Source organism: Lagopus muta, chromosome 2, assembly GCF_023343835.1.
Source record: "Lagopus muta isolate bLagMut1 chromosome 2, bLagMut1 primary, whole genome shotgun sequence".
NCBI lineage: Eukaryota > Metazoa > Chordata > Aves > Galliformes > Phasianidae > Lagopus > Lagopus muta.
In genome coordinates this window covers 96,343,772-96,362,621 of record NC_064434.1, presented here as the reverse complement: position 1 = coordinate 96,362,621, position 18,850 = coordinate 96,343,772, and the positions used below count along the sequence as shown (strand labels likewise).

The 18,850-nt window shown below is 45.2% G+C and overlaps 1 protein-coding gene across 8 annotated transcripts in view; it reads left to right on the top strand.

The window, feature by feature from the left end:
* Positions 1-16,396, top strand: part of PAK5 (p21 (RAC1) activated kinase 5) — a 102,534-nt gene extending 86,138 nt beyond the window's left edge. For 7 of the 8 annotated variants that reach the window (XM_048938298.1, XM_048938300.1, XM_048938295.1 and 4 more), the window contains 6 exons: positions 4,230-4,721; positions 7,646-7,779; positions 9,648-9,774; positions 12,819-12,944; positions 14,915-15,049; positions 15,665-16,396. In XM_048938298.1, the coding sequence (XP_048794255.1) occupies positions 4,230-4,721; positions 7,646-7,779; positions 9,648-9,774; positions 12,819-12,944; positions 14,915-15,049; positions 15,665-15,820 (1,170 nt within the window). In that variant the 3' untranslated portion in view covers positions 15,821-16,396. Of the gene's footprint in view, positions 1-4,229; positions 4,722-7,645; positions 7,780-9,647; positions 9,775-12,100; positions 12,792-12,818; positions 12,945-14,914; positions 15,050-15,664 lie in introns of those variants that run through there. The other variant, XM_048938299.1, reaches the window with a different exon arrangement.
* The last annotated feature ends 2,454 nt before the right edge of the window (positions 16,397-18,850 follow it).

Sequence of the window (18,850 nt, the reverse complement as noted above, 5' to 3'; positions counted from 1 at the left end):
ACAAAAATAAGGGTCAAGATAGAAAAGCAACTCCATTGTGATATCTACAAGCAGCTCCTCTGCAGAAACTGTGGTCTGCTCTGCCACTTCTAAGTTGCATGAAGAGTATTACCCACACAAGCTATCCTACCTTACCCTGCTTCCTTGCAGCCTTGATCAGCTAAGGGAATCTCTTATCCATCATGTCACACTGCTCAAACAAAGACCTCCTTAAACACTTAATATTCTGCAAGAAATGGTTTTTCCTTTGGTGTATATTTCATTTAATGTTACTGGGATCCCTTAGCAGCAGGCAGCAAGCTTGCTGTGATTTGCCAGAAGTGCTGAGCTTGGTAGTCATCACACAATGATAGCTCTTCTGCTTATGATGGTGTCTGAACAGTGCATTTTCTTACAGCCTCTGTGCACTGAGAACTTGGTCCTGTCCAACTTCAGACCCTATGTCATCTCAAACCTCTGCAAATACAGCATGGCTTCATATCAGAGGCATGCCTGCATTTTGCTTAGGTTTTGGCTGCTTTGCTGATGCTGGGCTGCAGTCACTGTCAGCATCCTGTGGCAAAAGGAGAGCAGTGTTTTGGTTTGGTTTTTTTTTTAGGTGCTGATTGTGTTAAAGCATAGAGTTGGGCTTTTGAGTGTAAATACTGGGGGGGGGGGGGGGTAGAAAGGTTGCTAGGTTTCTTCCTGTGCCTTGTCTGAGTTTGGGGTTTGCTGGGAGGGATGCCTATATGTAGTTAACTGTGTGCAAGAGTGTGGTGCTAAAATACAGATTCTGGAATTTGTAAGGAAAGGTTGGGATGGACTACCTGCCATTTCTTTCTTTTAAAATAATCGTTTTGTCAGAGTTGAGAAAGAGGAAGGACAAATCCAGCAATAGCTCATAAACTCTCCTGTGCCTGCCAGATTTATGGCATTCAATAAGATGGAGGGTGTAGGTGTATTTCACAGGACTCAGAGCACTGCAGACACTTTGTAAAATATCCCATTAAAATGCAGTAACAACTTTTATTAAAGAAAAAGATGCCTTAGTGCAAGATTCATTTTGAGCCATTGCTCTCCTTTGAGCATCAAAAGCCCTCATGTAGCCTTGGTATATTGAAACTTGATGATTCACTGTTAAATGCAGCAGTTTCAATTCCCAGACCCATCCGCAACTCCTGGAAGTGAATAGCAGCTTCGTGTCTTGGATGATTGCTAAGGAATCTTCTTTTCAAGGAGGCATTAGTAAGAAAATGGTTCATTAAATGGGTTTACTAAGTGAGAATCGAGTCTCAAATCAGATATTGTACAAATGAAATTGGCTTTAAAGTATAATTAAAAGGGGGGGAAAGAAAGCATTGAAAAAGTCCTCAGGCACAAATGTACATCTTCAAAATGCATTTAACAAAGATGTGCGTTTTGACTTGTAAATCTGAAGAGTAGGTGCAGATGTGTATTATTACAGATGTCAGATAAAGGAGACACATCCCTGTTCTGGCAGCAGGTTTCAGACGTGTTGTGTCAGACCTGGCTGCTGAGGTGGCTGTGTGCAGACCTGAGTAAGGCTGCAGCCAGATGAGCGGCAGCACACCGCATTGCACTGCAGGCTGTGACTTCAGCTGCTCCCCTGACCTGATCTTGAATGAGAGCAGGGCTGGTTTTTACTGTCCTTTGTAGTATTTACAGACTTGCCTTTCAGTATGTAATTGCATTCAATAACAGGAATCATGGCATTATTAGTGGAATCAAGTGTGCTCAATTTTGCCACACTGTGAAGAACTGTGTGAGGACATGGCTGAGGAGGAGAGGCTAGGCTGATGGAGTCACTTGGGCTCCTCTACTTCAGCAAGATTGCATGGGGTGCAGGAAGTGAATGGTTGTACCGCAGGTGCGTGAAACACAAACTGCAGAAAGCTTTCAGAAAAGGACGCTGAACATCTCAATTTTCCTTTTAATATTTCACTGTGGAATTTGTTTTTCCTGACATGTGGGGCATGCTCAGAAAAAAGCAGGTGTGGGTGACGCCCAGTCACAATCCATTGATGCGGATTTATCTAGTTTTAGTTTTAGACCGGGCTTTTCCCATCTTGATATAAAAATGGTGTATTTTCAGTCAAAGCAATCATTTGTGTGGCTCTGTGTACACAGACACATAGGACAGGGCTGGACTGAGTGCCCCTCCCTCCACCAAACCATCTGAGCGCTTTTCTGCGTTAATTAGTTGGGCAGATGTCACGTCCTTCATGAAACGCACGATGTCTCTGACCCCCTTCCATCTCACAGCTGCGTAAGTGAAATCCTGACCGTAAGCATTTGTGTGTCACGCTCATACAGAAACAGCACCCGAGGAGGCGGCCGTGCAGCGCTGCCAGGGTTGGATGTGGGCACCGTGCAGCTGGGAGCTCACACAGCTGCCTGCAGCCGCACGCTGCCGATGGAAGTGCCTGCACAGCTCTCATGCAGAGGCATCCCTGTGCCCCACTAAGCAGCAGGACACCAGGCGGGCATGCCCGGCTCACACACGGCGCCCAGCAGCACCGATACAGCACTGCACTTCTTTATTCCGAGGCTTTTCTCCCCGCAGCCCAGTGACTCCAGCTAGAATCTCCTCCTGGCTGTGCAGCAGCCTACAGTGATAGATTGATGCTGCGGCAGATTTTTTTTTTTTTTTTGCAGTCTTCGCATAAAACGGTCAGATGATGTTCCAGCGCAGAATTCAATTTCACAGTTCAGTTGGGTCCTTGATTACACTGCCAAATTCAGATTAATGTGCATTTAACTAACATGGATCAGGGACTCCTGGCCAGCAGCCAGCAGCAATAGTAGCTGCCGTGAGCTGTGTCGGGGTTGTTGCGCTGTCCATCCCTGTGGGCCGCCACGGAAATTGATTGATTAAATGAATTCATTGCCGTAATTATTTGTAATTGTGCTACATCATGAGCCTGTGTCTGACCACCCCCACCCGCAGTGCCCCACGTGTCGTCAGGAGTCACGTACAGAATATCATAAATGTGGAGATGTCCTTTTCTGGGAAAAGAAAATAATACTTTTGTTTCAGGTGCATTTTTTTGTCTTAGATCCTTTTCTGTTTTGCACAGATGGAGACAGTTTTGTTTATGAATGTAAAATATTTGCTGACTTTCAGTGTAAGTAGCTTAGAAAAGCTAGGGAAAATACAAGGGAAGGAAGGAACCTGCAGATGACAAAGGCCTCCCATTGGGATAATTTCCTCACGATTGTCTCCTGTTTGAAATGAAAATTAGCAGTTTTGCAACACTGCAGTTAAGTAGTGTGTCACTCTGGAAAACTTAAGTACTGGTATATTGAATTAGTATCCTCGTTGTAGTTTGCTTGGAGGAAGTCCCTTTGAAGATTCCACTGAGCAGCTCTCCTCTCACCTCAGGCAGGTTACATGCTCCCCTGGTTGTAGCTCTCTGTGATGTGTCCCCATGCTTTGAATTTGGTGCCCTTCTGCCATTTGTTTGTGGTCTGCAGTGCTCTCTCTGTGCTGCTACAGTGCCATGGTCAGAGGGTGCTGCAGCCCTGCTTCCACTTGTGGGGATGGTGGGGAAGGCCTGGCTGTTTTAAGCTATACAACACTGAACAGGATAAAAAAAGAAAAGATAAAAGGGCTGTGTTGTCTCTGTGGTGGCTCAGCCAGCAGCTACTGATGGGGCACAGCAGAGGCTGTGGGAATTTCAGGGTACCACCACCTCCACAAGAAGAGGTCATTCCTGTATCACCAGAAAAAAGCAAAAGAAAGGACAAATGGGTGAGAGTCAAAAGTCAGAAATTTGTGTTTGGGAGGAAAGACATGAATTTGAATTTGTGAAAGGGCTTTTTGTTTTGAAAGAGATGCTTCACTGGAGGAAATGGCCCAGACAACCTGCAGGGCACTGCAAATACAGAGTAAATGCATTCCTTTGGACCATATACTTTTATTTAACAAAGATTACCATGTTTCCAAATGGGTGCATGGACATAAAAAAGAACCTGGGATATACAAAAAACCAAGTGGTCTTTACTTTACTCATTTTAGTAGTGAGGAGAGAGCAGGCAGCCTAACGGTCTAAAAATCTGCAGGCAGCAGTGTCACTTACAGAACAGCGAGTCCATGCAGGAGTGAGCTGTGCTGGCACCCCGCCGAGTGTATCTGGGGTGCAGAAAGTGAACTGAATGGTCAGGGGTTGGCCAGGCAGCTGGAAACACAGCTTTTCACTCATGTCCACTCCTCTGCTTTTGTGTTGCAGGTGGATTACGACCGAGCACAGCTGGTAGTTAGCCCACCACTCTCTGGATCGGACACCTACCCAAGGGGCCCAGTAAAGCTACCTCAAAGTCAAAGTAAAGTCAGCTATTCCAGCAGCAGCTACCAGTACCCTCTGGTCTACCACAAAGCATCCCACTACCACCAGCCATCACTCCAGCCAAGCTCTCCCTATATTTCCACCGCCTCCTACCCCAGCTCCCCAAGTATCACATCAAGTGCTTATCCCCCGCCCAGCTGGGGCTCTTCCTCAGACCAGCAGCCCTCCAGGGTGTCCCACGAACAGTTCAGGGCTGCCCTGCAGCTGGTCGTCAGCCCTGGTGATCCCCGGGAGTACTTGGACAGCTTCATCAAGATCGGGGAGGGCTCCACAGGGATAGTCTGCATTGCCACCGAGAAGCACACGGGAAAGCAAGTCGCTGTGAAGAAAATGGATCTCAGGAAACAGCAGAGGAGGGAGCTGCTGTTCAATGAGGTATGTTGCTGTGGGCAGTGCAGCATAAGACATGATCTGAACAGAGGCCACAATGCCAAACTAATGTCTTTCTAAAATAGAGGGCTGAGTCCTACACTTCATGGTGTCTGAAATAATCAGATCATTTTCAAGTGAGCTACATCTTCTCCCAGGTTTAAACCTATAATAACGTGGTGGGAAGTCACAGTAAACAAGTAAGAAATCTGTCATCTGATCCACGCAGCTTATCAGGTGCCTGGTTGCCTTCTTTGGACCATTTCTGGTATGGTTTAGTCTGCTGAGATGGAGGAGCCTAACTGACCCTAATACTGAAGAAGTACACAAACCATACTCTGGCATATCCCTCCCCACCTAATCACGTGTGATCCTTTTCCTTTCTTGATAGTTACTAAGCAAAGAGCTGCCAAACCCTTTTTCATAGGACCAGCTATATTAAATCCCACATCTCCTGAGAGATTATAGCCAGTTTGGAGACCACTGCAATTCTTATAGAATTGTTTCCTGTGTGTTTTATCTTAAATTTAAGAACGCTGAATTTCATTCTCCATTTTTTCTTCCAGTTCTTTGGTTCTCTGAGTTCCTTCTAAAATTGGAAGACTTCCTACTTCTCCCCCCCCATAGAAGTTAGTGTTCAGTATTCTCTGCTTTTTGGGGATCCCTTATGAGTACACTGATCAGAGTGCTGTCTGCTTTGGAGCACTTGAGGCCGTCTGCACCAGCCTGATCTTTGCCTTATAGAAGCTTTTTAACAAAAGCTTGCTTGTTTTTGCACAGTTGTCCTTTCTGCAACCTGTGATTACACTGGCTATTTTGACTCTATTTTACCTCTGCTGGAAGACTGCACTGAACTGCTTTGCAGTAGCTCTAACTGAGCATCTCTTGAGTGCTGACATCATGAAGCAGTCCAACAAGCTGTGCAGGACCGATCTGCTTCCCTGACATGCTCCAGTCACTTGTGTAATCTGAAAATTTATTTTCAGCGCCTCCCTCCATCTACACAGGGGTAATCAGAGCCTTCCCTGGCTGATGTTTTCTATCCCTGTCCCCTCTCTTGACATCCTTCAGTATCGTGCAGTTGTCGACACCTTGGCTGAGGTGCTCTTAGTGCAGTCCCTCCCTGTATATTCACTTCTAGATATGGCGGTTGAGCTCACAGCACTCTCATAAAGCTTGCATGCGCCTGGCTCAGCATCTGTTTTATGGTAATATTCAAATGAAGCTGTAATCATTCAAGTGAACTTATTCTCTTTAAGCTTTGTTAGTCTTGCCTTAGGCTTTCCTCAAGAGCACAGTATTTTTCATGACTACACTCTGGAAAAGCCTTTGTCCCAAACTGCCAGCTCCCCTCCTTAGTTTTAGAACCTCAGTCTAGCAGAAATGGTAAGTCATGGCCTGAACCAGTGATTGAGCACGTGGTAGGAAGGTGGGCCAACCCAGGGAGCTCAGGTGTGTGCAATGTACCTGAGTGACCAGAAGGGCTGGAGCCAGGATCCACCCCATCTCATACCTCATTTAAGGGTTGGCAGTGGAAGCAAAAGGATCTTACTGGAGATCCCTGTGTGCTTGAGGCCTTCTAAGGGTAAGCAGATCTTTTTCTTTTTTTCCTTTGTTTGTATGTTCATAGTTGTGTCATTTGAGCTTATCCTCCCCTGCTGCAGCCTAGGACTTTACTACTGCGCTATCATTGCAGCATTTTCCATTGCGTTACAGCACTACACTCAGTAACTCAAAGCATTAGAATTCAAGACAAAATACAGTTGTCTGTGGAAATAAATGAACCCAGGAAATTTCGCAAGTACAGAAATTCCTGCATATGAATCACCTTCGGAAAGGAAGGGCTGTAGATGCTGAGATGCAGCATTGCACTGTGCTCAAAGAATGACTGAACAGGCTGGCACGAGGCACAGGTGCCAGAGCTATCTTGGCACCTGTAGAGCAGGTTCAGCTATCCACCAGGCCTCGAGATATTAATTATTCCAATGCTTACCATTATGATTGACAACTGCAGAGCATTTTAAAAGTGTAGCTGTGACTCTACATTAGCAATTATCCTTTCCATTGTATTCAATCATTCAGATTTAAGTGAAGGTATTATTCCATTTCCAGGCAAGCTAAACTAGCAAGGAATGAGAAAAGCTATATCTTTGTAGTTCTTTAATTTTATTTATATGGTAGCACAATGCAGAGTACTTCACAGTTTGGGAGCATCCAGCAGCAGAACAGAGCTCAATTCTTCCCACCCACTTCAGCCATAGTGCATACAGGCCGTCTGCTTGCTAACCCCACAACTCTGAGGTGTCCCTGACCTGTGTGCTCTTCTTTCCATTTTATTACCTTTGCTGTGGTCTGTGACCCAGGGGCCTCAGATCCCTTTAGTGTTGAGTCATAGAATTATAGAGTGGCTTGGGTTGCAAGGGATTTCAAAGATCACATTGTTCCACTCCTCTGCCGGGGGCTGGGAGATGAATAGCCACAGTATCACCAGCTTTCTGTTAAAGTACTGTACAAGGTACAGTTTGCTGCCTGATGAAGAAGACTTTGAGCTGAGCAGTTGATTGGATCTAAATAAATGTTGTACTGAAAACAGCTGGCAGTAAGAAAGCAATGAAATAACAAGTCCTGGTCCTGCAGCATGGGGGGGGGGAGAAAACAAACAAACAAACAAAAAAAAAACAACACAATTATCTGCCACTTACAATTCAGCAGCTAAAGGTTCTTCCTGTTTCCTGATGTGTTTACGATGACTGTTACTTTATGTATATACGTGGATTTTGTTTATGCACTGCCACGAGGATCCGTGAGGCTGTGATTCATAGCAGAACCTTTACTAAGCACAAAAAGAAAAGCGCAGTGAAAAAGGTCAAAACAAGTGTCAGTGCTTGCAGCAATTCACATCTCATCTTTTTTTTTTTTTTTTCTCACAGGTTGTAATCATGAGAGATTACCATCACGAAAACGTGGTTGACATGTACAACAGTTACCTTGTCAGCGACGAGCTGTGGGTGGTGATGGAGTTCCTGGAGGGCGGTGCTCTGACAGACATCGTGACTCACACCAGGTGGGCTGCGAGCTGCAGGCAATCCCAGTGGTGCATACACAACTGTATGCATGTGTGGCTATGGCTGTGTATGTGTACGTATGTGTACAGATATGTCTATAATATGCTGTATGTGCATGCACATAGGTATATGTACGCATACTGTGGCACACTCACAGTACCAGCGTAACTATGCCACTGCAGATGGCTTTCTGTCAGTGCAGGTGTTTTCTTAAAAAGAAGGAAAAGAAATATCTGGAAGGGCTTGCTGGGAGGCAGAGATTTGCCAGAGCTCTTGGTGTTAATGTAGCAGAGATTACCTTCATCTGTTAGTTCCCCAAATGATTGGAGGAGAGAGAGAGAGAAGAGAGAGGAGGAAGAAGAAGAAGAAGGGGAAGAGAAGAAGAAGAAGAAGAAAGGAAAAAAAAAAAAAAAAAAAAAAAAAAAAAAAAAGCAAAAAGCTCCTTTTCCTTGTATGGTGATCTGTAGTGTTGGCTTTGCTTTTGTAACTCTGTCAGTTTTGGGGTTGAGTTCTCTTGATACTCATAACCCGCGTAGCCCTGCTGTCCGAAGCATTAACTACAAACTGAGCCTGACACGTAATGGGAAAAGTATTTTTCTGTCTCTCAGCATTTGTGCTTACAGTGGAGCTGGTTCCCAAATTCAGTTAATGTCATGCCTTTAAATAAGGCACTTGACCAGTAGAGAGGCTGTAGTGTACTGAACCTCTCTTCCAGTTCTTCTTTGAATTGAATCTTAAAGCCTGTCTTACATCCACTCCTTGCTCACCTCATTCTGCTGAGCAGGACCAAATGGGATAGGAAGGAGGAATTTTCTAATTTCTTCATTTAGAATAAAACAACTTGAACTTCCACAACAGCTCAATGGGAGAGTACTTAGGTGAGCAAGACAGAAAGCAAAAAGAAAATTAGACGTTAAAATTTGTCTTCTTTCACGGCTTAGTGATCCTCATAGATCCTACAAAAAAAAGTTCATGGTATTTTATTTTGAAGTGTTGCCTTAGCTGATGTGCTGAAATACAGCATAATATTGCAAGCCATTTATTAACTGCTGCTCCCCAAAACATTAAAAGTTCCATTGGAGATATTTCTGACAGGAGTTTAATGGCAAACAGATGTTCCCAGGACACCACTTCTTAAGAGCTGTCATCTATTTTTTAACTCAAAATAGACATTCCTTAGACTTCTGGGTTTTGTTGTTGTTGTTGTTGGTTTTTGGTTTTTTTTTTTCATTATGTGACCTTCTCTGAAAGATTTTGCTGAAATACTGCAAATAGCATCACAAAGTTTAGAGCAGTGGAGTGGTGGTAAAGCTGGGGAAACCCAGCTGTGGTGCATGACTGACCTGTCCAGTCAATCGTTGCCATGCTGCAGCAGCAGCTTTTTCCATGGCAGGGCTTTTCACATGTGCGCAGAAATGAGGACTTGATAATTCTCTTGCTGTATATTTTCTTCTATGAAATGCTTTCAATTTGTTATAATAATCATAAAGGCAAGGGTAATGCTCTTAAAGTTACGCCCAAGGCCTGATGTTTCTTATATTCATTCTATGCCTGATTCCATTCCAGTAGTCATTTATTCTCCTTGGCAAGCAGGAACTTTACTGTAAATAAGGCATTTCTGTTATTTCCCATAGGGAAACAATCTCACTGTAATACACTGTATCACATAATAGACTCTGCTCTTTTAATGCTACACAGGGACTTGCTGCAGCCTCGTTGCAGAATTATTCCTCACCCATCATCTCTCTTTCCTGACAGAAATAATTCATGTACTGTTGTGAACAGGAGCCTGGGCTTCTCCACTCCAGCTCCCCTTTCCTGCTTTCTTCCTTAATGCTCAGTATGTTTTTCCATTCTGCTGTTTCAGGATGAACGAGGAGCAGATAGCGACTGTCTGCCTGTCTGTCCTGAGAGCTCTGTCCTACCTGCACAACCAGGGTGTCATCCACCGTGACATCAAAAGTGACTCCATCCTCCTCACCAGCGATGGGCGGGTGAGTGCTGAGCATTTCTCCTGCCGTCTCTGGCTGGCACACAAGGGGTCTGCCTCAGGAGTTGAAGGGGTCTGTTACAAAAACAGCTGTGCGCATGGCTTGCCAAAGTAACACCAACTTCCAAAAAAGATAAAAATACAGAAGTTGAGTCTCTGAGCAGCTCTTCTGCTCCATGCCAGGAGTCGTAGAGGATAAGAGCTTGGTTCCTGATCCTAGTGCAGCCAAACAAGCACTTGAACGGAAGTGGCCCATGTCCAGCCCATTGCTCCTGGCCAGTGATAGAGCCGTTGGCAGCATGTCATGTGCAGAGCAAGGGTTGCCCAAAATGCCGCCTTGCCCGTGGGTCTCCATGCTCTTCTGTAGCGAACATTGGCCCCCATGGGTTGGTAGGGAATTTAAACCCAAGATGTCATCCCTGCAGTCTGTGTCAGGGAATCTGTGCCCCTCACCAGGACAGTACATTGTGGCACTGACAGAGTACCGCTGCCTTCCCCTCAAAGCCCAGCCAGGGTGACAGAGCTAAAGGGAGTAAATAAAGAGGAAAGGAAAATGCAGTTTAGTTTTCTGTTTCCTATCTGGGAGGAAAGTGGGAGACTTGGGTCCCTCTGTTTCTCTGATCCTAATCTGTTGTAAGACAAAATGCTATCAGATAATGGGAAAAATAGCCTCATCCTTTGTGGGGTTTATTGATTATATGAGAGGAATAGGGTTGTGTATAGTGAGGTTGAGCTCCAGGTAGGATTCTACAGCAGGCTCTGAGCCAGACCTGCAAAATGACAGCTTCAGTCTTGCTAGAGAGCCGAATCAGAAAAGCACAGGCTTGGCCAGTGGTTGACATCTGTACTGCATGCAGAGTCCCCATGGGGAATTACAGCCCCTGGGAGGCATTGGCAGAAGAAACTATGCCAAAGGGTGATGCTTAGGTAATGGGCAACTTCCTTCAGTTCTGCCCCACTCCTACCTTGAAGCCTTACAGAAATTTGTCTTTTTATTACTTTCAATGATCTTTTAGTTTGCAAGCTTTTATATACATTAGCATATACATATATACATAGTTTTAACTAGTTCAGTCATACCAGGGATTCCCGTAGGCAGGATTTCAGGGTTGCTGCAGTGGGATTACACATGTACCCAAAGCAGGATGTAGTGAGTGGGTCAGAATGAGACCAAGAGCACCCAAATCTTCCATCATCTTCTGAAGATGAAACTTGAGGCTTCTCAGTCCTGATCCAGTTCTCTCCCATGTAGTTTACATTTGATTCCCACATCACTGAGAGAGGGATTTCCTTCTTGCAGCCATCACAGGCCAGCCTTGTTAACCTTGTTGGGGGAGAAAATTCCACATGGATAGGAGTTCGAGTTCTTTCAGTTGCAGTTTTGATCCATGTTGCTGAAATAGCATCTGAACTGCTTTCAGGCCCTCCATAGAGTGCCTCATTATACTCATTACTCTGGTACTTACTATCTGCATTGCAGATTTCTTCATGGCTGTGTTGTGTAATTATCTTTTTTTAGAAAATCGTCGTCTTTTATGTACTTGAACAAGCAATAGATATGCAAAACCTCTTGTGCTCCTACAAAAGAAGACTGGGCTCTGCTTCCAAAATTCACTATTTCTTCCATTCTTCATCCTGTAAACTGAAAAATATGTTTAGCTTGGAGGACTTGACTGTTGGTGGCTTTGTTTTAGAAATACCAACAATCATTTTGTAATTCTGTGCTAAATAATACCCATAGTTGTTTTTTTTTTTGTTTTTTAAAGTAGGGTCTGTACTAAATCCAAAAGAAAACAAATCAGAGCTCATAATAAACTGCTGCTCTACACAATGCAGCAATTGATGGAACTTCCCACTTGACTTGTGCTGGGGCCGTTTGGGCTCACAGCACATCCCCAGGTGCCAGCATGCAGCTGGCTTGGTGACTCATGGACTCTGGGTGCCGGCTGCCATTGCACTATGTGGGGCATAGCTTGAGGGACCAGGGGCTGCCCTCATGTGGAGCAGCTTCCAGGAAAAGCCCAGGGGTGGCTTTTAGGCCTCCAGAAGAATACTTGGAAAAACGAATGCATAAGCTGCCTTGAGGAGCAAGCGGTCTCTGGAAGGCAGTGTTGCCACAAAAGTCATGCCAGCTGATTTTTGGCCCAGTTTGGAGGAGTTTTCACCTTCATGTTGTACAGCAGTGGGGGAGGAGGAAGGTCATAATTTTCCTGCATTTTTGTTAGTTAAAAAAAAAAAAAAAAAGCACCTGCATCTAAGTATGAGCAGGCACATGATGCAGCAGGAGCTGCTCTCCAGAGTGCTCGTGTATCCCATTATTTCTATTTCAGGTCACTGCCACAGCTACTCAAGGACAATGCTTTCCTTAGTTCCCAAGTTCCCAGCACTGGATGCAGGTCCCTGATCTCTTGCAGCCATTTTGGAGGAGTCTTCCACCTGTCCCTGCCTCCCTCAAGCCCCTTACTACACACAGATGACAGTTTCGAGGGGCAGGCCACAGCACACTTGAAAAATGGTTGGTTGAGGGTATTTCTTTTTAGGAGTGTCAGATCATGCTCTGTGTAGAAAAAGAAACATGGGGTCATCTTTTTTCTGGCAAACTCAAATCTCAAAGCTGATAGAATAATAGGAGAGATATGAATCACTTCCAATAGATATTGTATTGAATATTAGTAAATACACATACACTGCGAACACTGAGTTAATATATTTGCATAATATTGTATGCTTGGAATTTTTGCTTTCCTTCTGAGTTATAGGCCATTGATCACCTCTGCGCTTTTGCAGGAGGAATGGTGAGCTATGAGAGGTGATCTGAGTAGCGGGCACTGCTGCCAGCCTCTGCCACTTTCTTGCCTTCCATTTGGTGTAACCAGCCATGCTCACTCCAGGCTCATCCTCCATCTCCAACCTCACTTCCAAAACCATGCTGCTGCCCCATCCCAGCTGCTACAGCAGGAGACAAGGGCTTTTCCCAGGGGGAAGCATATCTGGCCGGATCAGTGTGTTCCTTGTTACACAAGAGGGGCTTTCTCTTCTCTCTTTTAGATCAAATTGTCCGACTTCGGGTTCTGTGCCCAGGTGTCCAAGGAGGTGCCGCGGAGGAAGTCGCTGGTTGGGACACCGTACTGGATGGCACCAGAGGTGATATCACGCATGCCCTACGGCACTGAGGTACGTGCTGCAGGGCACCCAGGGTGGCACACGGTGCCGCAGTCAAACCCACTGAGCCCAGGGAGAAGACAGAAGTTGAGGTGCTGTATGTAGCTGTGCTGAACAGCAGCACTCCTGTTTGCCCCAGTGTGTGACGCTGTGTGCTTTGTTAACATACTCCTTTGTAAAGTGTGGTCAAGTAACTCTGTTTAGAGTTCTAAGCAGTGTAATGCCTTTACGTAGTTTAGCTTAGGGTACTCTGTGAAAGAAAACTGGCATCATTTGCATGTTGGGGAAGACCTCTGTGTTAGTCTGCAAGCTGCAGATAGAGGCATGTACCAGACTAGTAGCCAATGTGCACAGCTGCACCACAAGGCCAAGTCACATCAGTACTTTCACAGGCATGCAAGGAGAGACCCCCCTGAGCTTTCAGCCAGTTAAAGCTTGGATTCCCCAGCCTCTAGGGGAGCGCTAGCAAAGGCAAAGCCATGGGCCTTTAGGATCCCAAATGTAAGAGCCGGTTGGGTGACGTGGGTTGCCATAATCTGTAGTGTTCTCATTGCAGTAAATTCTCCAATTAGTTGAAAGAGGAAAAAAATAACAAAGTACAGTGTGAGAACTGCTTTAAGAACTGCAGGCCCCTCTGAAAAAGAGGCAGTCCATATGTTTTTATCAGAGACTTTGATCTCAGAACAGAAAGGACAGGTTGGTGGGACCTGGCTCAGTACTTCTGCTCTGCCAGCCTGGGATTTATCCAGTCTCAGCAGAAACAACATCTCAATCCCCAGCTCAGGACACAGCTGCATTTTTTTTCTGCCTGGTCAGCTTCTGCTTGATAGTGCCTGTAGTAACAGCTACAAAGAGCAATCCTGCTATATATATGTATATATATATATATGTGTAAGTATATATGCTTACTTTTGTGTGCATATACACATACATGCTGCATATATGTGAGAGAGATGCACTCTAACATGTATATATGCACACAAAGGAGTGGAAGCAAGCTGTGCAGCCAAGGCCTGGGATAGGAGATAATACATCTTGAGAACACGCAGAAGTGCTCTGTTTGGCCCAGGCAGGGCGTGCTTCTACCTGCAAGTGCACCCTGCAGGCACTGGTATTTGCCCCAGTGTGTGGTGTTGTAAGGGACATTTCAGGGATAATAACATCATCTATTATTAGCCTATTAATGACACTGAGGAGATTATAAAGTGCTTGAATTTACAGCTACATTAGGTTCCCCACCAATAGGGAAAGAAAAGAAAAATTAAGCTGAAGGATAGTGCTGGCAGAAGAGCAAAATAAGTATGGTGTGGCCCTGATGGTATTTAGGTTGGCAGATGACAGGAATTACTGCCATCAGAGTGGGGTTCTGGAACAGCTTGCAGCAGACTGGGACAAAAAAAAATTGGTGTTTCTTTTTTTAAGCTGGAGTGAATCATTTTCCAAAGGGATTTTATAATGTGCTACCTGCCATCGCTGTAAATGAGCCTGAGTGTAGTAAGTGTGTGCTTGTGTTTGCCAAGGGGTAAGAAGGAGGTGCTACAGTTGTTAGTATTCAAAGGAAATACTACCTGATTTCACAGCAGCTGTTCTCTGCTGTGTTTCCACTCACTGCACTTTTCCGTAGCACTGCAGAGCCAGTGCAGGGAAAAGAGTCAGCGGGTTCAGAGTGGTGCAGCTCAAGTGCCACACCGCAGGGTACGGGCAGCCTGTCCTACAAGCATGCCTTAGCAGTGTCCCAGTGGCCTTCACCTCAACCAGCTGCAGACCCAGTCTGTATGTTGTTGCTATGTCATTTCTTCAGTGCACTCGGTGTCATCAGCTGGTTAAAAAGAAAAAAGGGATGGTTCACCCAACTACTGCCTTAAAATGGTTGCTGACAGCAGTTGGTGTGCAGCTCTGGGGTTTATGTGACCCTCAAATGCCAAGCCTGTTTCTTCACTCTGTGCTACCAGCCGTGTTTGTGAACCAGCTGTGTGTTGCAGGTGGACATCTGGTCTCTGGGCATCATGGTGATAGAGATGATCGACGGTGAACCTCCCTACTTCAATGAGCCGCCACTGCAGGCCATGCGCCGAATCCGGGATAACTTACCGCCCCGCGTGAAGGACATGCACAAGGTCAGACTTCCCATGGGTGATGAGGGCCTGGAGCACACGCAGGTGTTATAAAACCACAGCCACACACTGCTGTGCCTGAAGTGTAAATTGTGTCATTAAGTGCCACCTCGAGCAGTGGGCACTTTGTAAGACTGATGCAGGAGGACAGGAAGCTAACAAACAATTTTGTGCCCAGTGCTGACTTTGTTTTTGCAGCAAGTGCCCAAAATGGGGGCTGGGCAGAGCCTCACACTCCGTGCACTTTCTGCCCTGCCTGGGGACCAGAACAAGGCAGTTATGCAAGCCCTGCTCTGTACAGGTTGGTACAGCCATGCCCATTGCCAATGCCTTTGGGTCCCTTGGGTGCATTTCTGTATAATGTCAGACCTGAGCCCTCAGCAATCATGAGAAGTGTTACTGCTTTTCTTAGGTTGCATACAAGGCTTTGTATTGTGTGCTGTTCTGCACTTCAGTGCTTTCAACATGAACGATGCATGGTCCTTCAACTCAGTGTATCTTTGTCTCAGGAAAGCTCAGAGAATCTGTTGTCTTCACAAGAAAAATGACATGCAAAGTACTCAGCATATGCTGGTTATCTTGTCATTGTCTGCTCCTAATGCCAGCATGGTGTTGCAGGTCTCGTCTGTCCTCCGGGGCTTCTTGGACTTGATGCTGGTGCGGGAACCCTCACAGAGAGCCACGGCGCAGGAACTATTGAGACACCCATTCCTTAAGCTGGCCGGGGCCCCTTCTTGCATCGTGCCCCTCATGAGGCAGCACCGGCACCGCTGAATGCAGCAACTTCTCAGGAGGAGATTGGTGCAGGGGCCAGGTAATGGCAAGGCAGGAATCCCTGCGGTTGTGTTGGAACCACGGGAAGGGGTGAGGAAACCTTGCGTAAGAAAACCCGCCCCACGGAAATAACGTGGTGTATAAAACCCAAAGGGGTGCTCCATGGGGGTGCAAAGGACCCGGGGGGTGAGCCTGGCCCCCACGCGGTGGGGGGGGATGTGTGCTGTGGCTGCACCATGCTCTCATCTTGGCCATCCAGGCAGAAGGTGCCAGATGCAAACAAGGGGGGAAAGATAATGAACAGGATAGCACAACCAGAGCGAAACACCAGGATTTTGAAAGTAATGGCTATGGCACTTCTACTTCAGAAAAACACTGTTCTGACACAAAAAAAAAAAAGCACTTTTTTAATCTCAGTCATAGCAGTGTAATGTATTTTGAAATGAATTTGTAATTTTCTGTACAGTACTTTTGATAATTTGCAGTACTTTGTCATGTAACCATTGTGCTAGTTGAAGTAATATGTGTAACTTAGCAAGAATTTGAGAAGATAAAAATGTTTCCTACTTTTTTTTTAACCCTTTTGAATATGGAAAAAAAGCCTTCTAGGAAGTTAGAAAATTTGGCAGATTTTTCCCTTGGGGTGTGGAGAGTGCTTTGTCCTGCTGTCACAATAGCCTGAAGATCAATGGGTGCCAACAACAAGAACACAGTGAGGGCAGATGCTTTGAGTGCTTGCCTTCTGGGGGCTGCTGGCCTCACGGCAGCAATCCAAGCTTCTGCCATCTGCAGGGAGGCACCGGGGCCCTCCGTTTCCCTTCCTCTAGCTCTGGGAACTGACACAGACGTACCTTTGCTCAAGGGTCACCCAGCGACCTGGCAGCCCCCTCACATCCCACTGCTGCAAAGTCAGGTTAGTTTTGCAGAAATACCCATTATTTTTGTCATGCTCTGGAAGTTGATGGAAGCGTTCTCCAGAGTTGGAAGAGACCGTTGTGATACATTATGAGATGTTTGCCATATAGAAGTCGTGCTGCTGTCTAGACCTTCTTGAATGTTGATACAACAGTTGACTACTATGGAACATTTTTGTGTTACTTGTTGGATGAACTTGCATGTTAACTGTAGGCCTATAGCTTTGCCTTTAAAATTTTTAGAAGTGCTTCATAATTAATTATTTCAATGATAAATTAAATTTTATTTATTAATGATTATTTTTAATTATGTATAGCATGAAAGCCATGTTTTTCCAGTTATTTTTTTCTTACTGACCTCATTTTATGATACGAAAAGCCAATTTTGTGACAACGGGATTAGCTTATTTCTTATTACAAAATTTCATAGTGAATATATTATTTATCATAAGAAATTATAACCAAACCCCTAAAAACCCCTAAACCCCTTGAAGATCTTCCTCCCAGGCAAAAGACTTGCCAATAGGACAGATACCTTTTTAGTACCACCCTTAAAAGTTAAGTGACAGTTGAAGGGGGAGTAGCAATTAAAGGAAGCAAACAGGAGGGGAGAGAAACATGAATTTGAACATTGCATAAATATCCTTCAACATCCATGCCTCACCCTCCTCTGCTTTCTCTTCTTAACCCTGTTTGCACATTTCAAGGAAGTGTGTTCAGCGGAGCCTCTCTGCCCTGCTGCAAACAGGCTTTGCTGGTACAGACCTGCAGAAAGCCAGCTGAGAAAGCAGGGCAGCTGTGGAGTTTTTAAGAGTTTGTATTTTGTAGTCTTGACAACTCAGGAAAAAAAAGGCTGCACAGGTAGAGGCAGTGGCATACAGGAGAAACTGTAATACTAGACAAAGTCAAACTTTTTTAAACCATCTTTGAATAAAAATGGGGTTGGTGGGTTTTCCTCTTTAATACTCAGCACACTTTAGACTGTTCAAGTGGAGAATTTTTTTGCAACTTTCTTATCATTAGATACTTCAGACAGTGTTCATTGAGTTTATGGAAAGTTTTGTTGGGTGCAAAGGTTGTTTGTTTTTTTTTTTGTGATCACCAGCTACTGGTGAGACAATGCACATGCAAGTTAAATAAATTAATACATAATTTTACTTCCACTGTGGTTGTTTTCCATGTCTTCTGTCTCTTTTCTAAGTTGTGCACAATGTCACAGACTGCTTGGCCAAGCCAGTAGCCAGAAGGTTCCTTGTATGTACATGCAAATATATTAAGTTTAACCTGAAGAACTGCAAGTTGGAAGATGCATAATGCTCAGGTAAGGGGCCCTGACATCATTGTTAAATTACCTTAATGAGGAGATCACAGAGCGTGGAGAAAAATGATGGCAAGAAATAACCACAGAAATTGAGCTCCTCAGTCTATGCAGAACTCCTTGACGTGGGGTACAGATTATTTTTTCTCTCAGAGCCCCTCCAGTCCCTGAGGAGGCCGTGCTGACTGGGCCAGAAACACCCCCTGTTCTCCACAGCAGCCTCCCCTTCACTTTCTCCTTGCACAGAACAAACCTTCCCTCTGGCAGAAGTCACCATTGTGTCCCTGCCAGCTGAAGCAAGTGATGTAGTTAGAGAAATGTGAGGGTAGGCCCTGGAAGCAAGGCACTAGGATTCAGCCATGAATCTGTGAACCCTATGACATAACACAGACACATATGTGCACACACACACACAGTCTTTACAAAATGCACAAAAGAAGCCTTTCGTTGCTCAGTACGTTGGTGCTGGTGACATTTGGCAGGAGCATGCAGGCATCCCTCTGCAGTCAGCCATAAAGTACCAAAAATTATGAGAAACAGTTGGCAGACCCACACAGTGTTGTATCTGAAGTACTCCAGAAGAACTGAGCCCAATAAAACGTTTCCAGCTTCTCTTCCTGTCCCTGAGGCAATCTTTTTTTCCCTCCTTTACATGGCCCTAAAACATTACTCAGCTACCCCAGGAGTGGCATCAGTTAGCTTTATCTCTGCCATTAGTTGCTCATTTGTATTAGACCATGTGCTTTCAGTTGTCTACATCAGTAAACGTTTCAAAATGCACTCACCATCATCCTTTGA